Source organism: Typopeltis vanoorti, chromosome 22, assembly GCF_054136105.1.
Source record: "Typopeltis vanoorti isolate ZY-2024b chromosome 22, IOZ_Tvanoo_1.0, whole genome shotgun sequence".
Lineage (NCBI taxonomy): Eukaryota > Metazoa > Arthropoda > Arachnida > Uropygi > Thelyphonidae > Typopeltis > Typopeltis vanoorti.
The window spans coordinates 94,556,321-94,582,346 of record NC_143570.1 but is presented as its reverse complement, the minus strand read 5'-3'; the positions used below and the strand labels follow the sequence as shown (position 1 = coordinate 94,582,346).

At 37.6% G+C, this 26,026-nt stretch overlaps 1 protein-coding gene across 1 annotated transcript in view; it reads left to right on the top strand.

Moving 5' to 3' along the window:
• Nucleotides 1–26,026, top strand: part of LOC150094573 (integrin alpha-9-like) — a 670,422-nt gene that overhangs the window by 243,261 nt on the left and 401,135 nt on the right. The window contains exons 10-11 of the mRNA XM_090411817.1: nucleotides 9,852–10,004; nucleotides 19,179–19,275. Of these exons, the coding sequence (XP_090267943.1) occupies nucleotides 9,852–10,004; nucleotides 19,179–19,275 (250 nt within the window). The remainder of the gene's footprint in view (nucleotides 1–9,851; nucleotides 10,005–19,178; nucleotides 19,276–26,026) is intronic.

Here is a 26,026-nt window from a genome sequence, read left to right as displayed (position 1 = left end):
ACATTGAACTCACATCCCCATTTGCTTGCCCAATCACTCAATTTATTCAAGTCTTCTTGCAAGGCCACAACATCTTCACTACTCTTTATGGTTCGTCCCAACTTTGCATCATCTGCAAACAACTGAATATCTCCATCCAAATCTTCGCCAATATCATTAATATACAAGTTAAATAGTAATGGCCCTAAAACAGATCCCTGAGGCACTCCACTAGTGACTTTCCATTTCCTGGATATTGCACCCCCATACACAACTTGTTGATACCTATCAGATAGCCAGTCTCCAATCCAATGCACTAATCTAATATCCAACCCCATCTGCTCTAGTTTGACTGTCAACTTATCATGAGGCACTCTATCAAAAGCTTTTGCGAAATCCAAGTATATTACTGTGTATCCTTCTCCTCTGTCCAAGGAAGCAGTCACTTTATTGTAATAAGTAAGTAGATTACTAAAACACGACCTCCCTTTAGCAAATCCATGCTGTCCATCAAAGATTATACCATTGTTGTCAACCCAACTCTGGATTCTAGTTCTCACAAGCTTCTCCAACAACTTAACTACAACACCCGACACACAGATAGGCCTATAGTTTGATGCTTGAGTTTGATCACCTCCTTTATGTAGTGGCACAATCTTGCCCTCCTTCCACTCTTTAGGGACTTGACCAAGTGCAAGACTTGTATTGCAAGCTGTCTCCTGAGCTAATCACCCCCCTTGTAGTTCCACATATACCCTTTTTTCACAGGGGTCCTTGCACTGCTGGCAACCACCCAAGTAATCACCTCATGGTCACTTTCACCAATTGGTGGATGATTTGATACCTCATTGATAATTACATCCTCCGATGAGATGACCAAATCCAAGATCCTTAATCCTCTTGTGACCTCTGTTACATACTGTCTGAGGTAGTTATCCCTCAAAAACTCAAGAAACTCATTTTCTTTACTTCCAGTTGCTATCTCTTCATTCCAGTCTATATTGCCATAATTAAAATCACCCATAATGATCACCCTTTTCTTATTTGCTTGGCTTATTTGACTATACATTTCACTATCACCACCATCCACATTACCAGGTCTATAACAACATCCCACCAAGTATTTGATTCTATTCACCTCTATCTCACACCATACTGCCTCAAAACCACTGGCCCCATTTCCCCCTTGCATCTCTACCTTGTATGGACATAACTCTTTCTCTATCATCAATAGCACTCCCCCTCCCTTTTTACCCCTTCTATCCTCACGAAACACATCATACCTTTCCATCTCTATTCCTGTCAGGATGTCATCCTCATCTAACCATGTCTCACTTATTCCGACAATCTCTGGGTGCACAGACGCAATTAGTGCAACCATTTCATCCGCCTTGTTTCTTATACTTCTAGCATTGTGTATACAAACACAACAACTCATTTCTGGATCTACAGCTAGTTCCACTGATACCACTCACTCGATGTGATCTCTCCATGCTGGACTGGGGCCATTTCCCTTTCTACTTCTTCATTTTAGAACCCCTTGCAATTCCATCTGTTTCCTTTTGATCCCTGATCATCCCATTACCATCCCATCATCCCTCCTCTTGGAGCATCCACTTTTCTCATGCTGTGTATCCCTGTCCACCCTGAGCCTCCCCGTTTCCCTGCTCCTCTTGCACACCCATTCTCTCATTATCTATACTCATACCACTCACTTCCACATTCATTTCCACTCCTTCAATCTCTCCTGTCTTACTCTCCTGCTCTCTTACAAATGAGATACGTTCCTGAGAACATCTTTAAGTCAGATTTATATGTAACTTGGATCCCTGATGAACATCTCATATGTGATGATAATAACAATGCTATACTGTCTCATATGTGGCAATAATAATACAGTGTAATACTGTAATAATACCCCTATACTGTAATAAAAAGCTATTACAGAAACTATTGTGCTCTTTCTTTTAATTCAAACAAACAGAACATAAAAACAAACTCATACAAAAAGTTTTGTTAGGAGAAATATCAAAAAAGAATATTAAAGGTTGCATCAATGTCTTGCTTATTGGAAGGGGCATTTATTGGAAATGCCCCTTCTAACATTAATTGGAAGATGATGATAGAGATGGTGCTAGAGAGGATGGACCTGGTGCTGGAGAATCAGGATTTGATTCTGTTTATGGAGGAGGGAAGCTTGCCACTGAACTCGGTGTCTTGAACAAGGTATCAAGGGTTGTTTGCACAGCCTTTCTCTTATTTTCATCATAAATGGCCTTGTAGCTGCTGATGTTCTCACTAACTGCATGGCAAACCTTTGTAAACTGTTGAATGTTAGGATCTTTCTCCTCAAGCTTAGCAAATCCTGCTTCATTGAGACGAAAGGCCAGCTAATTCTCTTATGAATGGGACTCTAGTAAGTCGATGAAAAAATTTTCATTGATATCCAAATGCATGTCCTTGCTATTTGTGAAACCCGAAGAAGTTCTGAATTAACAGCAAAATGGAACAATAGCAACCAAATTTTCCTGGGAGCTTCAGATAACACTCCAAGGGCTGGAGGAGTTGGCTTCTTCATAAATGAAAAGCTAACTAAAAATATTATTTCTTGCACAATCCATTCTGAATGACTAGGAACACTAAAATTAAAAATTGGAGAATCCATAACAATAAAAATAATAATAGCCTACGCACCCACCTCAACAGCTGACAAAGCAGAAATAGAAAATTTCTATGAACACCTACGAGAAACATTACAGAAAAAAAAACATACACAACAGTGTGTGGAGATTTCAACACAAAGATTGGTACAGGATTTATTGAAGAAAAATACATTGGACCGTGGGGGGGGGGGGGGAAGGGGAAAGAAATGAACTAGGTGAACTCCTGGCAGAATTTGTAGAAGCAGAAAGGCTGTACATTATGAATAGTTCCTTTAAAAAGAGAACTGGAAAAAGATGGACTTTGCAATTTCCAAATGGAGAGACAAGAAATTAAATTGATTTCATCCTAACAGATTTCAAAAGAATAATAAAAAAATGTCGAAGTCATTGGGAAAACCTACTGCGACATTCATTCAGATCACCATCCAATAAGAGCCACCCTCAAAATACATTAAAAAAAAAAAAAAATGAAGAATGCATATGAGCACAGTCCAACCATAAAAAACACTCAAAACAGATAAACCCAGAAGAATTTAGAAAAAATGTGGAAGAAACCGACTGAAATTTAAAAAATGACATCGAAGAAGATTTAACAAACTTCAACAATCACTTAATGAACTGCAAAGAAAGAACTTCGTGTGAACTTCCTCCTAAGACCAGGGAACACCTATCAGCAAGAACAATAGAACTATTGAAGAAAAGAAGAATACTGAGAGATACAGGAAAAGACTGTCTAGAATATAAAATTATTTGTAAACAACTGAGGCAGAATATTAAAGACGACTATAACATATATAGAACAACAAAATTGGCAGAAGCAGCTAGGCTCCGCAGTAGCCTAAAAAAAAGTAGAAAAAGGAATAAATCTAAAGCAACCACCACTGTCAGCCTTCATAGACAATCAAGGAAACAGACACACAAACAGAGGTGAAATAGAAAAAAATAGTAAAATCGTTTTATGAGAACTTTTACTCATCTAAACAAGTAATCACAGCTTCAGTACCAGACGAAACTTTGGAAATACCATCTATGCTACCTGAAGGAAGTAAAAATGGCTATCCACCATATGAAAAATGACTGATCACCAGGAATTGATGGTATAAAATCTGATGAATTAAAAATGGGTGGACAAATACTCTTTAAAGCTCTAGCAGAGAGGTTTACCTGATATATATATATATATACACACACACACACACACACACACACACACACACACACACACACACACACACACACACACACAAACAATTAAAGAAAGTACCTACTGAATGGAAAACATCAAAGACCATAATTCTGCATAAAAAATTTAATAAAGAAGACATCAGTAACTACAGACCTACCTGTCTATTAGCACATGCATATAAAATATTTGCCAGAGTCACAAATACAAACCTCCATCGATGAAAGTAGCTGCAAATATCAGGCTGGTTTCAAAAAAGGCTTTTCAACAATAGATCACATTCAAACCATTACTCAGCTAACAGAAAGATGCAAAGAATACCAGATTCCACTTTGTCTTCTTTTTATAGATTTTAAAAAGGCATTTGACATTGTTGAGCATAATGTAGTATTCCAAGCTTTAATAGAACAAGGTGTAGAAAAAGCATACATCAAACTCATAAAAGATATCTACAAAGAAGGCACAACAAATATCACCCTTTTCAATCACCCAATTAAAATTAACTTAAGTAGAGGAGTACATTAGGGTGATGTCTTATCACCTAATCTCTTCACATCTACTCTGGACAGCATCATTCGAAAAATTGACATGGAAGATGGAATAAACATTGATGGTGAAATGTTAAATATCATATTATTCGCTGATGATGTGGTATTAATATCTCACTCACCCAAACTCTTAGAATCAATGCTGAATAACATAAGCCAAAACTGCCAAAAAATTGGATTGGAAATACACCCAGACAAAACAAGATGGATGAAAAACAAATACTGTAAAGATCATACAATCACTCTAGAATCTCAGACCATTGAAAAAGTTGAAGATTACATCTACCTCGGTCAGCCCATAAAAATGAATAATGAAATAGCAAAGAGAAAAAGAGCTGCTTGGATAGCCTTCAACAAAATAAAATCAGCAATCACCAACCAAAACATAAATATAGAAATAAGAGCCCATCTTTTAAATAGTCACATCTTACCAGCATTAACTTATGGCAGTGAAACATGAAACACAACTTTAAAAGAACAACAAAGCTTAATAACAACTCAATGTGCAATAGAAAGAAGAATGTGTAATATAAACAAAATAGACCACATAAGACACACAGAAATCAGGAAGAAGTCTAGACTCAAAGATGTAATAAAAGTAATCTATAACAGCAAAAGAAGTTGGGCAGGACATCTCGCCAGAATGAGAGACAACAGATGGACAGTCAGAGTTACAAACTGGTATCCGAGAGATACCAAAAGGAAACCTGGAAGACCAGCCTTAAGGTGGGAAGACCCAATGATTAAGAAAGTTGGAAGAAAATGGAGAAGAAAGGCCCAAGATAGGAATAGCTGGATTCTTTATGACCTGCAGTCATGGAGAAATCCTGACTGAAATCACAGGTCCATAGAGGTAATCAAGGTAATCCAATTGCATTTCATTGCCACTATCCACCACAGCTTTTCTAGCTTTGGCAGTGTCTTCTGTGAAGACACAAAAATCATCACAGAATTGAGGGCACAGTTTGTTCCACAACCCTTTAATTGTTGATTGTTTCATTCTTCCCAAGAATCAGCAGTGTTTTTGATGGCATCATGGATGTTATAATTCTTTCAGAACTCTCTAGGTCATCATATCATCTTCCATAGCCTGAATATTTGCAGGAATGTATGCCGTAAACAAATAAGCCTTAAATGCAGAAATGACTCCCTGGTCATTGGCTTTAGTAATGATGTAGTGTTGGGTGGTAAAAATATTACCTTTCCATTAGGTTGTAGGCCATTTAAAGATGTTGGATGTCCAGGAGCATTGTCCCACACAAGCAGAATTTTAAAGGGAATTGTCTTTTGCAAACCATAACGTTCCACAGCAGGAATAAAACAGTTCAAGAACCAATATTCAAACATGGCAAGTGTAACCCAGGGAATCAAGGTAATCCAGTTGCATTTCATTGCCACTATCCACCACAGCTTTTCTAGCTTTGGCAGTGTCTTCTGTGAAGCCACAAAAATCATCACAGAATTGAGGGCACGGTTTGTTCCACAACCCTTTAATCGTTGATTGCTTCACTTCCTCCCAAGAATCCGCAGTGTTTTTGATGGCATCATGGATGTTATAATTCTTTCAGAACTCTCTCTAGGTCTAACTCTCTCTCTAAATTTTACTTCCCACTAATGGGAAGAGCTGCTTTAATAATGTGGTGAAGTGCAGGTTAGTTTACATGCATGAAAGAAACTAGTTCCTGAATTATTAATTTAATTATTTAATTATCTTTATGGGGAGCCTTGGGAGCCTGTTTGCAAGTATGGAATGGCGTAAGTTGGGTCATCTGTAACCTGGGGACTGCCTGTACTTTTTTTTGTGTTGCAGAAAGTCAAATTAGATATTATAATTTGAAAATGGAAATAAAAGAATTTTTTTGGAGAGATCTAAATGTATAATTAACAGATTACAAAGTAAGAAACAGATCATTGTGTGTGATGACTTTTATGGTCTGTTGATAAAAGTAATGAAGGTAGTTCCTTTAACCGACTATATAAGTAGTTGTTCCTTTTGATTCCATGTCTTGCTATTATTATCCCAAGATGCCATAGAGACACACCTCATCATACTGCACCTTAAACACATTCAAATTCTCTGCTGACACCATGGTCTCAGCCATTGGCTTCCATCATTCACAACTCTGCATGCAAAAAACCTGCTTCTCACACCCTCATTATATAGCTTCCAGGAATGACCTCTTATTCCCCCCCCCATCTCGTGCCTTATTGAAAACCTCTTCAACATTTATCCTATAACAACCTCTTACTTGTATGTCTCTATCATGTCACCCCCCTCTTCCTCCTAGCCACTAGACTCTATAAATTTCATCTTCTCAACCTTTCTTTATATTTAACATTCCAGAGATCAGAAATTGAGCATAACTTGGTCAATCACTACTGATCCCTCTCCAACATCTCTTCATACTTTTGAAAACCAGGTGAGCAGATCTGTGCACATGTCTTCGGTGAAAGGAATGACGAAGGCGATAGAAAAGCTGATTTTGCAATGGCAGGGAACCTTGCTATATTGAAAGCCTGTGCAGCTCTACCACTCATGGTAGTACTTTACAATAATTTACCTCCTCTATACAATCTACTACAGAATATATAGTCCAACTGGGAGTGATGGTGTTGGTGGGACAGCCTCAAAGAGTGCATAATTCTTAGATTTGCATACTAATCTAAGAAGTATCAGAATGGGTTGAGTTTATAGTATTGATCAAGTCGGTATGTTTAAAAATAATTGGTATAAGTGAACCTTGGTTAACTGAGGATGGTATAATGTGAAAACTAGAAATATAAGATATGGAATTTTCCAAAATGATAGGAAGGGGAAGAAAGCAGAGGGAATACTGATAATAATAACAGAGGAATTGTCCTTCATGAGTAAGTGGGAAATAGTAGTAGTATGAATGAAGATTTTGAAGCTGTCTGGTATGAAATTGAGATAAATAGGATAGTATATCTAATAGGATGTTGTTATAGGCCAAAGAATGTGGAGAGCACTGATTGTGAAATGTTCAAATTATTATTATTATTAACATTTGACCTCCATGGAGTCAGACTTATCATGGAAGGTAAACACTATTTCATACAATGCTCATCCAACTGTGCCTTAAACTGATTCATTGTGTCTACACACTCAGGCAATGCATTCCACTTGCCAACCACTCTCCATGCAAAGAATCTACTCTTTGCTCCTCTGTTCACACACTCCTTATACAATTTCCAGCAATGGCCTCTTGTTCTACTCCCCTCTCCCATTCTATGAAAAATCTCTTCCATGTCTACCCAATAACTACCCCTGACCAGCTTATATGTCTTAATCATACCCTCTTCCTCCTATTCACGAGGCTCTGCAACGTACATTCTCTCAATCTGTCCTTGTACTTCACATTCCAGAGACCACTGGCTACCTTTGTGAATCTGCTCTGGATCCTTTCCAACATTTCCTCTTCACCATGAAAACCTGGTGACCAAATCAGTGCACAATAATCCATATGAGGCCTGATCAAGGCCTTATACAATGGAATCATAACCTCTCTATTTCTGCATGTCAGGGTTCTCCACATCATTGCCATTATTCGATATGATGTCTTCACAACTTGTGCAACGTGGCCCCTGAATTTTAGGTCCTTGTCCACCATCACTCCTAGATCTCTCATCTCCTCTATTTCCTTTAAAATTTTCCCACCAAGTGTATACTTGCATCTCATTTTGCTTACCAAATCTCAAAACCTTACACTTTAAATTAGTTGGGAAAATGAAAGGAAGATAATTCTAATGGGAGATTGTAATTATAGGAATATGGATTGGAAAGAAGAGATAGTGTATGATAAAAATAAAAGTGAATTTGGTGAGTTTCTATGAGATAACAATCTTAAGCAGCAAGCAGCATGTAATGGCAGCAACACAAGGTTTATTGGTGATGGATATGGTGATATCCTCACAAGATGTAGTTGTGAATGAGATATTGGTTTTGAAAGTAGTCAAATAGGTGAAGGTTATGCCTATTTAGTCTATGTGGGACTATAAGGTAGGTCATTATAAGAAGCTCCTTAGTTCAATTAGCATCAATACACTGGGTTGATGAATTGTGTGGAAAAGATGTTGACAGTGCATGGGAAATGATAAGGTGATATCTAACACTAAACAATGCATAACTGCATACCAACAGTTAAGTGAATAAATAGAGTAGGAGTGAGATGGAGGAATAGTGAAATGAAGCATGCAATGTTACAAAAGAAGTTATGATGTTACTGCAAGACTGTTTGCAGTAACAGATGCATGAAGAATACAAATTGCAGGCTAGAAAATTGGTAAGCATCTTTAAAAACGTAAAAGTAGAATATAAGAGAAGATTGACAAGTTAGGCAAAACTGATCCAAAAGAATTTTTCTGCTATGTGGCAAGCAACAGGAAAAATTATCATGGCATGTTGACGCTGGTATACAGATATGGTAGTAGAGTAACTGTAGCAAATGATATAGTGGAATTATTTAAGGAACATTCATCAGTGTATATGATAGTGGTGGAATGATGCTATGCAACATGTAGAAAGGAGGCAGAGATTAGGAGAATTAAAGGTGAGAGAATCAGATGTATCAAGTGTTGAGAAGAGAGGATTGGAGTATGTGGTTACTTGGAGGGCATTTTGAGGACAGAAAGGAACTGTATGCGAGAGACTTCTTGCATTTGAATGAGGAAGGATGTAGACATTTGGAGAGATTGCTGTTTTCTGAATGAGTAGTATGTCAATGCAGGATGTCAATAGAATTCTCAGGGTGGATGGTAGCAGGGGTGGCCTTTTGTGGGAATGGGTGCTTGGGAGAAGGGGGACAACATCAGGTAACACTGAGTGCAATGGTGTCTGTAGGGTAATGATAGGTATAGAAGCAGTGATATTTTTATGCTTTATACTAATGCCAGGAGTATCCTGAATAAAGGAGATGAATTGGTGGTGCTGATAGCATCAGACTGGCCAAAGATTATTGGGATCTCTGAGATGTTGATGGAAGATGATATAATAACAGGAATAGAAGTAGCAGGGTACAGCATTTTTCAATGTCTTCTGCAGCAGTTATCTTTCTACCATTTTTTTACATTAACATCACCTTATCATAATTATTTATTCTTACCATAATATTCATTCTTTACTCTCCAGTTCAAGATTTTTTTTTCACCTTCCAAGTCATTTTGTGCTCTCAATCACTAACTCTTATTCCTGTTTCTTTCTTCTATGCAAAGCCTCAGTTATTTGTTTCACTGTGCCACTTAGAAAACGTTTTATGCATCACGATATTCATATCTGTAATGACTGAATCACCACACAATGTCACAAGTTGTTTTGACATGTTTTTTTGTCTTACTAATATCATCTCTCTTTCTCTTTATACTGTCTATTATATACTTCTTTAGATAATATTGATTAATATTATTGTTTAGATAATATTGTTTTCCTTGAGGGCAGTTAGAAATGTTTATTTTTCTTTTCAGGTAGGCGAATACTTTGGAGCAGCTGTGTTAGGAGTTAATTTGAACAATGAAGGTGAATACATTTTATTAGTTGGCGCACCATTGTATTCTACTAAATATGGTGGTGATGAGGGAAGAGTTTATGTATACACATTCAGTGGTCAGAATAAAGTGGTATGTTTATTTCTTTTCTTTCTGCACCTTTCATTTGTCACATACACCATTTTATAATTTAATCTGAAACACAGGATGGGGATTACTATGAGTTAAATGATATTCAAGGAATACAACTACTGTAGTTGACTTCTTGATTGTTGAACATAACACCCTACTCCTACCTAACATCAGCAATGTCTAAAAATCAATACTAGAGAATGCAAATAGACAGAGTGCCCATTATTTTACCTATTATATGAACATGGTCCTGCCCCTCCTACTCCTACCATTTAATTCCAAAATCTCTATCCTCAGGAACTGAGGATAGAGATTTCACTCATGGTATTCTGTTTCCATATTTATGAAAAATAATAATAATAAATAAATTGCTTTATTAAGCAGGATTTCTTTTTATTACAAATAAATTATGTGAATTAAAAATTCAAAAAAACTCAGTAAGTTATTTCTATATTTATATAAATCACCTGCAGAATAATTTAAGTAAATGATTTAATGATAAGTATAAAGTTATGTGTTTTGCATTGAAAAGATTACATACTCATTTATTATTATTATTATGATTTAGGCCTCCATGCAGTCACAAGACTCATACCATTCCTTGAACTCGTTAATTGTTCATACTCTCACCACTCTATCGGACAATGCAATTTATGAGTCAAACACCTTCCATCCAGAGAAGCAACTCCTCACTCTCTTGCTCACAGCTTCCTTTTGTAACTTCTAGGGATGGCCCGCTTGTCCTCACTCCTTTCCCCTGTTCCACCAAATGATAGTCAACCTGGTAACTACCTTTCAGCAGTTTAAGTCTCAATCATATCGCCTCTCCTTCTTTACATCAAACTCTGCAGTCCACATTCTCCAAGCCTGTTTTTATGACTAACATTGCTTCTGCACTCTTTCCACAGTTAATTTATCCTCTTCAAATCATTAGGACCAAATTTGAGAACAATAGTGCAAGTGTGATCTGATTAGTGCTCTATACAATGGAATGACAACTCTGCAAGCCAGTGTCCTCAGTATTGCAGTAATCCTCTAGGTTACTTTCACCTCTTTTGCAATATGTTCTCTGAATTTCAGGTTTTTATCAATCATCACTGCCAGATTCCTTGTTCCTCCAACAGTATGCAGCCTCCCAGCGATGTATCCCAAACTTCAAGACGTTACATTTTGCTGCCTTAAACCGATACTCCCATTCATTCGCCCATCTGTCCAGTTTATTCAAATCCTCTTCTAGGGCTTCAACATCTGCACTATTACTAATAACACTTCCCAGCTTCACATCATCTGCAAACAACTGACAGCGTGCCACATGATAAGCTGATATTTAAGTTGCAGCACATGGGTCTGGATGTCAGATTGGTCAACTGGATTTAGGATTGGCTGTCTGATAGGTATCAGAGAGTTGTGTATGGTGGAGCAGTTTCAAGGAGGCAGAGGGTTACAGGTGGGGTCCTACAGGGCTCAGTACTAGGACCTATATTGTTTAACCTTTATATCAATGACATAGCCAGTGGATTGCAGGGGGATATTCAGTTGTTGCGGATGATGCGAAGCTGGGAAGGATTACTAGTAATAGTGCAGATGTGGTAGCCCTGCAAGAGGATTTAAATAAGCTAGATAGATGGGCAAATGAATGGGGGTATCAGTTTAATGCAGCAAAATGTAAGGTCTTGAGGTTTGGGACACATTGATGGGATGCTGCCTACTCTATTGGAGGAAGTAAGGGAGATAAGAGATCTGGGGTTGATGATTGATAGAAACCTGAAGTTTAGGGGACATATTGCAAAGGTGGTGAAGGTAACACAGAGAATTGCTGCTATTATGAGAAGGACACTGACCTGCAGAGATAAGAGGATTATCATTGTATAAGTCTCTGATCAGACCACACTTGGACTATTGTTCTCAGATTTGGTCCCCAGGATTTGAAGGGGATAAATTAACTGTGGAAAGGATACAAAGACGGATGACAAAGATGTTTTCAGGACTGTACAAGGATAGTTATGAGGATCGGCTGAGAGAATGTGGACTGCAGAGTTTGGTGGATAGAAGGAGAGGTGATATGATTGAGACTTTTAAACTGTGGAGAGGTGGTTACAGGGTTGACACTGGGGAGTTCTTTCGCTTGGTTGAACAGCGGGAAGGAGTGATGACAAGAGGCCATCCCTGGAAGTTACGAAAGGAAACTGTGAGCAAGAGGGTAAGGAGTGGTTTTTTTGTGTGGAGGGTGGTTGAGCCGTGGAATGCATTGCCTGATGGAGTGGTGGGAGTGAGAACGGTCAATGAGTTTAAAGAGTGGTATGATAGACTTTGTGTTTCTCGGGGGGGGGGGACCTCCCCTCGATGAATCTTGACAGACTTTGTCTTAGGAAGGACCTCCCTCGATGAGTCTTTTGACTCTATGGAGGCCTGAATAATAATAACTGAATATCCCCTTGCAATCCATTGATAATGTCATTGGTATAAAGGTTTAAACAATACAGGTCCCAGTGCTGAGCCCTTTGATAACCCACTTGCAACCTTCTGTCTCCTTGATATCGCTCCTCCATACACAACTCTCGGATACCTATTCATTTTAAAAATTTACAACTTAGGAATTTAGGAATTTACAACTGTGTTTTAAAAAAAATAAAAAAAAACATCTTTTATTATCCTGACGTTTTAATCTTCACATCAAGATCATCATCTGGAGCGTACATAAATACTCAGGACAAGCTGAGTTACATCGTTAACTGTAAGCTAGAGAAACAATGATTTGATCACGTTATTCTACTGGCGTGACCTCTGGTGGAAAAAATATATATATAAAACAAAATAAAAAATTTATTTTATTTTATATTTTTTTTTTATTTTATTATATTATTTTTTTTCACCAGAGGTCACATCAGTAGAATAACATATGATCAAATCATTGTTCCTCTAGCTTACAGTTAATGATGTAACTCAGCTTGTCCTGTATATTTATGTACGCTCCAGATGATCTTGATGTGAAGATTAAAACATCGGGATAAAAAAAAAGTTTTTTTAACACGGTTGTAAATTCCATAAAAAATTTTTTAAAATGAATGCTGATTATTGTGTAAGCCTAAAAGAAAGGATTCTGATACCTATCAGATAGCCAATCCTGAATCCAGTTCACTAGCCTATCATCTAAACCCATGTGTAGCAACTTAAATATCAGCTTATCGTGTGGTTCCCTGTTGTAAAAATCCAAAAAAAATGGCAGAATATGCCTTTCCTTCATCAACTGCTCTTGTCACTTTATTATAAAAAAATAATAATATTACTAAAGAAAGATTGCCTCTTAACAAATCCATGTCGACTTTCACAGATAACATTTCCCTCATCTGCCTAAGGCTGTATATGGTTTCTCACTAATAAGATCTTAACTACTGATGAAACGCAAACTAGTCTATAATTTGACACTTCCAGTTTGCTACCACCCTTATGCAATGGCACTATCTTATCCTCCTTACACTCCTTGTATACCTTTCCCTTGTCCACTCTTTCATTGAAAAGCCAGGTCAAGGAAGTTGTCAATTCTTTAGTACATTCTCACAAATCCCATGGCAATATTTCATCCAGTGTCACTGCTTTATTGACATCCAGAGTATTCATTATTTGAAACACACTCACCTTTTGCACTCTAATCCTTGAATCTGTTCTATCTCTACAGTGTTAAAATCTATTTCTCCAGGATGAAATACTCCAATAAAGTGTTGATTGAATAATTCCTCTGATCCTTTGCATCAGTTACTCTATTCCCATTTTTATCCCACAATGTAATTCTTCCACAATCATTTCTCCTACTGGCCACATAGCTGAAAAAATTCCCTAGGATTATCTTTGAATCTTAGTGCCAATCTCCATTCATATTCGTTTTGCTTTCCTTACCATACTAGTCATTCTCCTGGCCTGAGTCTTGTATTCTTCATGCATCTGCTCTTCACCCTCTCCTTTTATCTCCTCCATAACCTCTTTTTAACCTGCAGTTCTTGTTGGATACTGTTTATCCATTTTACACTAAATTGTGGTCTCTTCAATTACAGTATATAGCTTTCTATTACTGCTAATAAATATTCCTTTACATTTCCTATGCACACTAATGATATCTTGCTCTTCCAATTCCTCTCTCTATGGAACTGCTCCAAGTTGATATTTAAAACTATTATAATCAACTGCCTTAAAATTCCACATACGTTCCCTTCTCTTTGATACTCCTGCATGTCTATTCATCTTCCAAGTCAAAACCACATGGTCACTCTGTACAACTGGAGGCAGAAATGCCATCTCAGTTATAATCAAATCTTCTGATGCTGTGACCAAATCTAAAACTCTTGAACCTCTTGTTTCTTCTATTATATGTTTCCTAAGATATTTGTTCCTCAAGAATTCTAGAAATTCTGTTCCTTTATTACTACATGCCATTTTCTCTTCATAATTTATACTGCTGTAGTTAAAATTTCCCACAACAATCATTCTTATTGCTTGCTATACTCAGCTGCATAAACATCTGCTCCTTACCCTCTATGCTCCCTGGCTTGTAGCAACACCTTCACTAAATATTCTGTTCTGGCCACCTCTACCTCACACCATATGTTCTGAAAATCATTAGTGCAACTGTCCTTTAAATCCTCCACTCTGAAAGGACATAAGTCATCACTTATCATAAGCAGTACTCCACCACTGCATTTTCCCTTACTATCCTGTTGAAAAATGCTGAATCATCCTACTTCCATTCCTGTTAGTATATCATCTTCCATCAACTATATTTTTATATTTGGATAGGCTGATGCTATCGTTGCTATCAATTCATCTCTTTTATTCCAGATATTCTTGGCATTAATATAAAGAATAAAAATGTCACTATTTCTATACCTATTGTTATCCCCTTCAGACTCCACTGGATTCAGCATTATCTGATGTATTTCCTCTTCTCCCAAGCACTGATTCCTTGAAGAGGCTACCCTTGCTACCATCCACCCTGATAATTCTAGTTTCTCTGCATTGACACACTGGCTTATTCAGAGAACTGCATTCACTGTAGATGTGTGCACCCTTCTCATTCAAATGCAAGCTGTCTCTCTCTCTCTCACACACATAAGGTTCCTTTTTTCATAAAGTTCCTCAAATGCCATCCAGGTGTCCACATATACCAAGCTTCTCTTTTGACACATTCTGGCTATTATGCTGTTCATTATTAATGCTCTTCTTCAACTCTGCTTTATCATACCTTGGCTACAAACAGTATATCTTCCCTATCTGTCTTCTTCCGTACAACTTCAAGCATGAACCTCGGATCTCTTGCCACCTAATTCACGCTGCCTCTCAAGTCATTCGGGCCCACCATCACAATCATATCACTCACCCTTTTACCTTGCTTAATTGCCATTGCCACACTTTCTGTCATTCCTCCAGGCACTTCTCAGGCATTCTATCTTGCACATCTGGGATCATTGAGTCTCCATACATCATGCCTCTTACCACTGTGTTCCTTCCTTATTCATTTGCATCTTACAATCTCTCTCTCCTCTAACACTTTTTTCCCTTAATTACCTGTTGTCCTGGCATCCCTCCATCCCTGGTTCCAGCACTACTCTCTTGCATTTTTCTCATTCCCTCTCTTCTACTGTTATTCTCTTCTATCATTCCCATACCTCTCTCTCTCACTCATACTATGATATGCTTTGCGTTCATCATTTCCAGTTGCTTAATCTCTTCTTTCATGCTTCTCAACTCATTAAGACATTCCATTGCTTTCATCACATCTATCTTTCTCTCTGCAAGCTACCCACTCTTGCTTGCCATTCATCCTCCCAATTAACACTGACTTTGAAAACTTCATGACTCAAATTTACCACACTCCCCACTTTTATTTTATCATGCTACTTATCTCTCCGGGTCAGTATTCTCCCACCTCTGATGCAATGCTGTGGAAGTCCATTATACAAATCTCCAAATCAAATTTCTTCCCGTTTTCTACATTTTCCTCATATATGCACTTCCTGATCTCTTACCTGCCACATGTCTATTGGGATGCATACATGTTGCACGCACCACATACCACAAAATCCTGTAGTATGCTGTGTAAAATATTTTATATACTTTTATATTTTTTTTCTTATTGATTTATATTCCATATTGTGTATTATATTGACAATATGGAACTACAGGAATTTGAGGCTAGGGATTTGGGGATGATGGACAAAAAGTTTTAATTCAGATTGCAAAAATGGGCAAAATAGCTGAAACGATTATTTTACTCAACATTGAAGTACACATTGACAAGTAGGAGATAGGGAGGTTTTTATACCTCCTTACTATGGATATAAAGCAAGAGCTGCAAAGAAAGTAAACATTGTGGAGAGAATATAAAGAAAAAGGTGATCAGTATATTTTTGAGCAATATAAAGTAAAAGTAAGAAGGGTGACCGGTATGGTAAGATAGACCAAATCAGATTATGAGAGAAAATTAGCTAAGGAGGCAAAAATAAATCCTAGAGTTTTTTGTAAGTTGTCTTACATGTGTAAGACAACTTACACACTTGTTACCTTATCATAAAATGCAAGTAAATTGCTAAAACAAGACCTAGCCTTTATATTTCTGCACTCTATTTCTATAATACCATGTCCATCAATCCAATCCTGTATTCTATTCTATTCCTAACCAATCTCTCCAATGCCTTGACTACAACTACAGTTATACAGACTGATCTATAACTGGAAACTTCTGTTTTAGAACCATGCTTGTGGAGTGGTTCTATTTGTCTTCTTTCCACTCCTTAGGAAATCTACCAACTGCAAGACTCATTAAATATCCAGGTCAAGGGCATAGCCAACTGTGGAGACATTCCTTAGAATACGTGATGATTTGTCATCCATTTCCATAGCCTTATTAACATCCAACCCAATCAACACCTGATACACCTTTGATTCTTTCACTTCCAATTCTAATACTTGCCTCCCTTCTATATATTGCACTACATCCTTTACACTAGTATGATATACACTAATAAAGTGCTCATTCAATAACTCCACTATATACTTTACAACTGGTATTTTGCTCCCATGACTATTCACCAGTGTCAACTTGCCATAATTATTCTTTCTCTTGCTTCTCAGATAGTGGAAAAATTTCCTTGAGCTAACCTTGGCCTGACCAGTCAATCTCCTATCATACTGTACCTTTTCTTTCTTTAGTATGCTTCTCACCTTCCTAGCCTGCACTTTATACTTTTCATGAATTCGATCACCACCAACTATCTTGTGCCCACCTAGATTGCATCACTCTCACACCCAGATCATACTGTAGTTACCTCAACTAAAGACAAGGCCAACTTACTGGCATCGCTCTTCTCTTCCAACTCCTGCATTGATGAACTGGGCAAAGTTCCCTTCACTTCCCCAAGAATGCCTCCCCATTCATGTCTTCAGTGGTCTTCCGACATTAAGAAATCCAAAGGATCCCTAATAAACTGAACACAAACAAGGCACCTGGTCCTGATAGTATCCCATCTATTGTGTTTAAAAAAAAAAAAAAAAAAAAGTGTCCCAGAAATAACACCTATCCCATATCGGTTCTTTAATATATAATATTCAACTGGTATCTACCCTACAACATATAAACTGGTCCACATTCAGCTCATCTCAAAGAAAAGTGACAAGTCAACCAATGAACTACATTTCAGTTGCTCTCACTTTTGTTCTCTCTAAAATTATGGAGAAGGTCATCTACAACCAACTTTTGAACAACCTAAAGACATACCAACTGTTCAGTGACCAGCAGTATGGATTCTGCCACTTGCAATCTACAGCTAATCTTCCTGCTTTCACTACCCACCTCTGGACTCGGGCCATGGAGAAATTTGGAGAAACTCACTTGGTTGCCCTCGACATTTCAAGGGCATTTGATCAGGTTTAGCACAGGAGTCTGCTTACCAAACTGTCATTCTGTGGTTTGCTTTCCTCACTCTGCAACTGGATTGCCAACTTTCTCACTGGTCACTCACTACGTGTCGAGGTGGATGGTTTCCTCTCAGAAATCTTCACCAATGCAGGACTACCCCAGGGTTCTGTTCTTTCACCCACTAACTTCCTCTTGTGTATAAATGACCTGCTTTCACAGACTTCCAGACCTATCCATAACTTTGCTGATGACAGTACATTTCATTTCCCCTTTTCATTTATAAACCTTATAGTGCTCAAGTATTAGAATCCTCAAGATCTGCTATGACCAGGGACCTGAATTCAGATCTCATAGCCATATCCCAGTGGTGCAAGGTCAGCCTTGTAAACTTCAGTGCCACTAAAACTCCCTTCTCTCTGATCTTTTGCAAGAAAGAGCTCACATCCATCCTCCTTACCTTAAGTAATACTGAGATATCTAAACACAATCAAATTTCTTTTCTTGGACTGACATGCACCTTCAATCTTTCTTTGCACAACCACGTTTCAACTGTAGTTTCTGCAGCTGCCAAAATACTCGGTGTACTTTTTTTGCACATGACACTAATTCACACCTTCGCAGTTGCTAACTCTATACAAAGACATCCACCTACCCACGGAATATTGCTCCCATAGTTGGGCTGATGCACCAAAATTCTCTAGAATTTCTCGATTCTATCCAGAAGAGGGTAGTGCAGCTAATTAATGATTCCTCTCACGTACACACTTCAATCCCTCTCTCACAGATATTCAGTTTCTGCCTTGTGCCTCTTCTGCAGATACTTTCGTGGATAATGTTCTGCTGAATTGGCCACTATTATTCCTCCACTCCTCCAAAATCATTAAAACAAGAACTACTGCTAACCAACATCCATTTACAGTCCCCTTGAAACTCACTGAACCAACATCACTGCCTCCTCTTACATTCTATCTACTTCTGCTTTCCCCAAAGATTATAACCCTCAGCAGTTTGAGCAAAATGTGAACAGATTACTCCTTTCTTCTATTCCTCATGTCCACATATGGCACTAATGTGCTAAAAAAAAATTCTAATTTCTAGCATATTTAAATGCAAATTTAATTCATTTTTCCTTCCAAAAGTTTGATAAATTTTTAATAATTTTAATAAAAGTTTGCAATTTATAAATGTAAAAAAATTATAATAAAGAACATGTATACTCTTATTAATTTAAGCTATTTTATAATCTCAATAAAACTTGGAATTTTCAGCATCAAAGTAAAAAATTGACTGGTCTGCAAAAGCCAAATGCCCGCTTTGGAATGACATTAGCAAGATTACAAGATATTGATCATGATGGATTTGCAGGTATGACCTCAAAATTATCATCATTATTATTATCGATTTCCTGGTATGTATCCCCAAGGGTTGTTCAGGTTAAGTTTACATTATTATTAATCTCATATCAACAATTTTCCTCCAAATCAATCTGTTACTTTTGAGTACTCCAATATTGTCATATCTAACATTCTTGTTACTAAGGCACTTCTGACTGATTCAATCTACATAGACCTTGATCTTCCTCTAGGTGTATTCTCTGACATCTTGGCATCGAATCCATTTTGCTAATCTTTCCTCACCCATTCTATTTAAGTGGTCATACAAACTTAGATTAGCTCTGCTGACACATTCTCGAATGCTAATAATGTCAAGTTCATTTTTAATATGATTCTGCCATTGATTCAATTTAGCTGTTAATTTAGGTTGTGAATCCTGGACTCTTGCACTAGATGTAATCTAGTGCAAAAGTCCAGGCTTCACAACCTAAATTGATTCACAACCAAGAGTCCAGGATTCGCAACCTTAATAACCGACCTTGTTTCTCCAGGAATGGGAAATGAATACAGGAAGATGATTAGTGTGATAAGAGAGAATGAAGAAAAAAATGTGAATGAGAAAATAATAGTTGAATGACATTAGCAAGATTACAAGATATTGATCATGATGAATTTGCAGGTATGACCTCAAAATTATCATGATGATGATAATTTTGAGTAAGAGATATAATGATATAATATGATATTGGTAAGAGATATAATGTATGGGGACTCAATGATCCAAGGTGTTCAAGATAGGATACGTGAGGAGTGTTTGCCAGGTGGAACGATAGAAAGGGCGGCTTTGGCAGTTAAGAGAGGTGAAAAGGTGGATGAGATGATTGTGATGGTTGGAACAAATTACTTGAGTGATGATGTAAATAGGGCAGCGAAAGATATGAGATTCTTGCTTGAGGTGGTACGAAAGAAGACGCAGAGAGTGGTAATGTTGAATGACATAATAGTTAGAATGTGTGATAAGAAAGGACTGGAATATGTGGATGCTTGGAGTGCGTTTGAGGACAGAGAGGAATTGTATGCAAGAGACCACTTAAATTTGAATGAGGAAGGACGTAGGCATCTGGAGAGAGATTGCTGTTCTGAAAAAGTCGATGTCTCTCAGGGAGGATGGTAGCAGGGTTGGCCTCTTGTGAGAATGGGTACTTGGGAGAAGGGGGACGAAATTAGGTAACACTGAACTCAGTGGAGTCTAGAGGGAATAATGCTGGGTATAGAAACAACGGCATTTATATGCTATATACTAATGCCAGGAGTATCTGGAATAAGGGAGAGGAATTGTTGGCGCAGATAGCATCAGCCTGGCCAAAAATTATTGGGATCACTGAGACATGGTTGACAGAAGAGGATATAATAACAGGAATAGAAGTTGCTGGGTACAGCATTTTTCGGCACCATAGGAAGGGAAAGCATGGTGGTGGAGTACTGCTTATGATAAGTGACGACCTATGTCCTCTAAGTCCTCTAAGAGTGGAGACTTTGAAAGACAGTGACACTAATGATTTTGAAAGCATATGGTTTGAGGTAGAGGTGGGCAAGACAGGATATTTAGTGGGGTGTTGCTACAGACGAAGGAGTGCAGAGGGTGAGGACCAGGAAATGTTTAGACAGTTGAGTTTGGCAAGTGCAAGAAGAATGATTGTTATGGGAGATTTTAACTACAGTAGTATAAACTGGGAAGAGGAAGATGCATGTAGCAATAAGGGAATGGAATTTCTATAATAATTCTTGAGGGACAAATGTCTTAGGCAACATGTAATAGAGGGAACAAGAGGTTCAAGAGTTTTGGATTTGGTTATAGCATTAGAAGAATTGATAATAACTGAGATGACATCTCCCCTCCAGTTGGAGAGAGTGACCATATGGTTTTAACTTGGAAAATGAATAAACATGCAGGAGTCTCAAAGAGATGGGAACTTATGTGAAATTATAACTCTGTGATTATAATAGTCTAAGACGTCAACTTGGAGAAGTTTCATGGAAGGAGGAATTGGAAGGCTGGGATATCATTAGTGCGTGGGAAATTATGAAAGAATATTTATTAGCAGCAGTGGTAACTTGTATACCACAAGTGAAGAAGAGGGCACAATTTGGAGTAAAGTGGATGACAAACAATATTAAACAGGAATTGCATGCGAAAAAGAGGCTATGGAAGAGATATTAGGAGACACGTGAAGAGAAGATGCATGAAGAATATAAGACACAGGCCAGTTAAAGACTAGTATGGTAAGGAAGACGAAACTGGAATATGAGAAGAGATTAGCTCTAAGATCTAAAGAAAATCCTAGGAAATTTTTTAGATATGTGGCCAGTAGGAGGAGAAATGACTGTAGAAGAATGATATTGTGGGATAAAAATGGGAATAGAGTGACTGATGCAGAGGACATAGTAGAATTGTTCAATGACCACTTGATTGGAGTATTTCATCCTGGAGGCGTCAGTTTTAATGCTAGAGGGATAGGTCAGGTTCAAGGTTTAGAGGAACAGGAGGAGAGTGTGTTTCAAATACTCAACATCACCAGAGTTAAAGATTGGTATACTATCAACGTAAGAAGCCTGAATGGCAAAGAAATGGAGCTAGCTGAAGAATTAGATAAGTACCAGATCGAAAATAATAGGGGTGACTGAAGCAAAAAAGGCCAAAACTGGTGAGATCTTTCTGAGCAATAAATACAAAATGTTATATTCAGGCAATGACAATCAAGGAAAAGAAGGAGTAGCCATAGTATTCAACACAAAATATGAGGCTAATCTTCTTGAATGGCAGTCAGTCTCAAGTAGAGTAATGTGAGCAAATATGAGAATGGGCACCTAGACAATGAGACTTATTTGTGCCTATGGTTCCACAGAAGGTTCTATTAAGGTAGAAGTGGAGGAATTTTTTGAGGCTTTAGAAAAAGCAACTGACACAATGAAAAAGGAAAAGTTGGTCCTTGTTGGGGATCTAAATAGCAGAGTAGGAAATGATTGTGAGACATACAAAAATATTTTAGGAAAATTTGGAGAAAAGAGCAAAGCTAATAATAATGGCAAATATTTGTTGGATTTCTGCTCAGGACATGGACTGGTTATTACTAACACCATGTTTCAGCATAAAAATGTGCACAAATTCACATGGAGAGAAGAGGCTAGGAATAAGAAAAGTCTCATTGACTATGTTATTGTTGATAGTGATGTTTTCTACCTGGTGCAGGACACCAGAGTGTACAGATGATTTGAAATTGGAAGTGATCACTATTTAGTCTTCAGCAGGATAAAATTGAATTTCTCATTGAAAAGAATAACATGTAAGAAAGTTTTAAAGCGAATAAAAGTTGAGCAGCTCTCAGATGTGAACTGTACACTAAAATACACAAAGATTATTGGAAAAAAAAAAAAATTGAAAGCATTTGAGAACAGGAATCAAACCTTGGAGATTCAGTGGCAAACTCTGAAGAAAACATTGAGTGATTCTGCCAGAGAGGCATGTGGTGAGGTTGACTGCAAGGATAAAAAAATCAGAACTCCCTGGTGGACACAGGAAGTTAAAGAGGCAGTGAAGGAAAAGAAGAAAGCATATCAAAAGCTCCTGTCAAATAAGTCAGCTTGTGCTCTTAGAGAATGTAGAGACAAATGCAAGAATGCTAAACACTGTAAAACTAGCTAAACAAAAGTCATAGGAGGACTTTGGCAAGAATATAGAAAATAAACATCAAGAAGGGGGCAAAATATTCTGGAGGTTGTTGAAGAAGCTTAGGAATGGAGGAAAGAGTGCTGTAAAAGGAGTTAGAGATGATAAAGGTGACAAGAAAATGGGAGAAAAAGATATTCTTGAAGTATGGAGTAATTACTTTGAAAAACTGCTAAATGAAACAAGCAGTGATGACAGAACAGTGGTAAAAAAACACTGACCAGGCATGCAGTCAGGAATACATATCCATACGTGAAGTAGAAGAAGCCATCAAAGGCTTGAAATGTGGAAAGGCAGCAGGAGTAGATGATATTCGACCAGAAATGCTGAAGTATGGTGGTATAAGAGTCTTACAGTGGCTGCACTGCATAGTTCAGAAAGCCTGGACAGAGGGACGAATTCCCGATGATTGGAGTAGAGCTCTCATAGTACCCATATATAAAAAGGGAAATAAAACTGCATCTGAGAATTACAGAGGTATTTCCCTACTGAGTGTTCTTGGCAAGATCTATACAAGTATACTTGAGAAACAGTTGAGAAGAATTGTGGAAGAAAAGCTTGGTGAAGAACAAGCTGGATTCAGACCAAATAGAGGCTGTCAGGATCAGATCTTCACTTTACGACAAATAGTCAAGAAAGCATGGGAATATAACAAAGATCTGTATTTAAGTTTTGTCGATCTGGAAAAGGCATATGACAAGGTGCCAAGAGAGAAGCTATTCAATATGCTGCAGTTATATGGTGTCAATGGGGCATTATATCAAGCAATACTTAGTCTTTATTTGAGCTGCAAGTCAGAAGTTAGAATTGAAGGAAGTACAGGAAGATGGTTTAATGTTAAATCTGGTGTGAGACAAGGATGTACATTATCCCCTCTGTTATTCATTATCTATATGGATCACATTATGAAGGAAAGGGGGCATTAAACATGATATCAAAATTGGAGAAGTTAATGTCAGCTCTTTGCTTTATGCGGATGATGTTATACTTCTAAATAAATCCGCTACAAGTCTGTTGTAATAGATATGGTATGAAGGTCAGCAATAAAAAGACAAAGACAATGAAAATAGGCAGAATCACTGAAAATGTCAACTGTGTTGTCAATGGAGAACCTGTGGAACAAGTAAAACATTTCAGCTATTTGGGCATGATTTTTACTGAAGGTGGTAAATTAAATAAAGAAATAGACAACAGAATCAGCAAAGCTGGTATGGTGGGAAGTCAATTGAATAAATTCATATGGAATAAGAGAGAAATTAGTCGGAACACTAAATTAGCTGTATACAAGACAGTGTTCAAACCAGTTTTAACTTATGGATCTGAGAGCTGGGTCAGAAGTAAAACACTTGACCAAAGACTAGAGACTGCAGATATGAGAGTCCTGAGAAAGATTATAGGCATGAGCAGATGGCATCACTAGCAATATCATATTAAAAACGAGGATATTAGGAAAGAACTTGACATTGTCAGCATCCAGGAATGCGTTAGCTGAGCTAATCTCAGGTTGTATGGTCACTTAAACAGAATGGCAAGGAAAGATTAGCAAAACAAGTGTTCTCTGCCAGGATGGCAGCAAAACGACCCAGAGGAAGACCAAGATATAGGTGGATTGATATGGTACAAAGTGCCTTAGACGATAGAAATATAAGATCTGATAATGTTGGAGTCATGACAAGTAACAGACTAATCTGGAGGAAAATTGTAGATAGGAAGTTAGTACTACATGAAAAAAATTACATCATTACTATCATATCCTGTATACCCCCTTGAGGGTACATGGCAGGAATTTGATGATGATGATGATGATGACGATGACTTATACTATATATTAAGCAGAGAAAATTATTTTTTTTTATGTTGTACGGGCACCTCCATGAAGGTCAAAGAGTCATCGAGGGAGACCCAAGTTATCCACACAATCTATCATACCTCTGTTTGAATCCATTAACATAGAAAGCACTCAAAACTGACTCTGGCAACCCTTTCTATTCGTTTACAACTCTACGAGCATAAAATTTAGTCCTCACGTCCTTACTAACCACACTTTTACTCAACTTCTAGAGATGGCCTCTTGTTCTGCTGCTCCTGCATCAATCCTATAAAACCCTTTAAGTAACTTAAATGTTTCTATCATATCCCCTCTTTTTAGCCTATCAACCAACTTTTGCAGTCTACACACACACACACACCCTCAATATATTCTAATTCTATGGAATGAGTATAGATTCACCAGCACTCATCATCTTTGTTGATTGCCTCTGAATCCTCTCCACCATTTCCTTATCCCAAAGAAACACAAAATATCAGACCTGACCACAGTAAGCCAGGTGTGAAGGTATCAAGTCCTTATAAAGAGGAATAACAACTTCATTATCTTTACTTTTTTATTATTTTTCAACAGACAAGTAATCTTATCAGCTACCTTAGTAGTATGTCCTCCAAACTTCAATTTTCTGTCTACCACCTGTAAATCCCTAGCTTCATCTGTTTTCTGTAGTATAGTTCGATCAAAGTGGTACACGGCTTGTAATCTATTTATCCATTAAAATGCTTAACATAACCTTACATTTCTCCACATTAAATTGATATCTATTTTCTTTTGCCTGCACTGTTAGCCTATTTACGAGGGACATCCAAGAAAGTAAGTTCCGATGGGCTGTCAGAGAAACAACAATATACTTACAAAAAAAACTTTATTGGAAATTAAAGTAGGCATCTTTCACTACTTTTCTACATAATTTCCAGCATTGTTCAGGCACTTATCATAATGGGGTATCAAGAGTTGTATACCTTTATCATAGAAGGTTGCTGCCTGTGACTCAAACCACTTATTGACTGCTTCTTTGACCTCGTCATCATTTTGAAACTGCCGGCCACCAAGGAAAGAGGTTTCAGATGTTTGAACAGGTGAAAGTCGCTTGGCGTGAGGTCAGGACAATATGGGGAATGATGGAATTCTTCCCAGCCGAAGGTGGCGAGAAGTTGTGTGGCGGCATCTGTGTGTGTGTGTGTGTGTTGGAGTGCGTTATCATGAATTAAAACAAGACACCTGGTT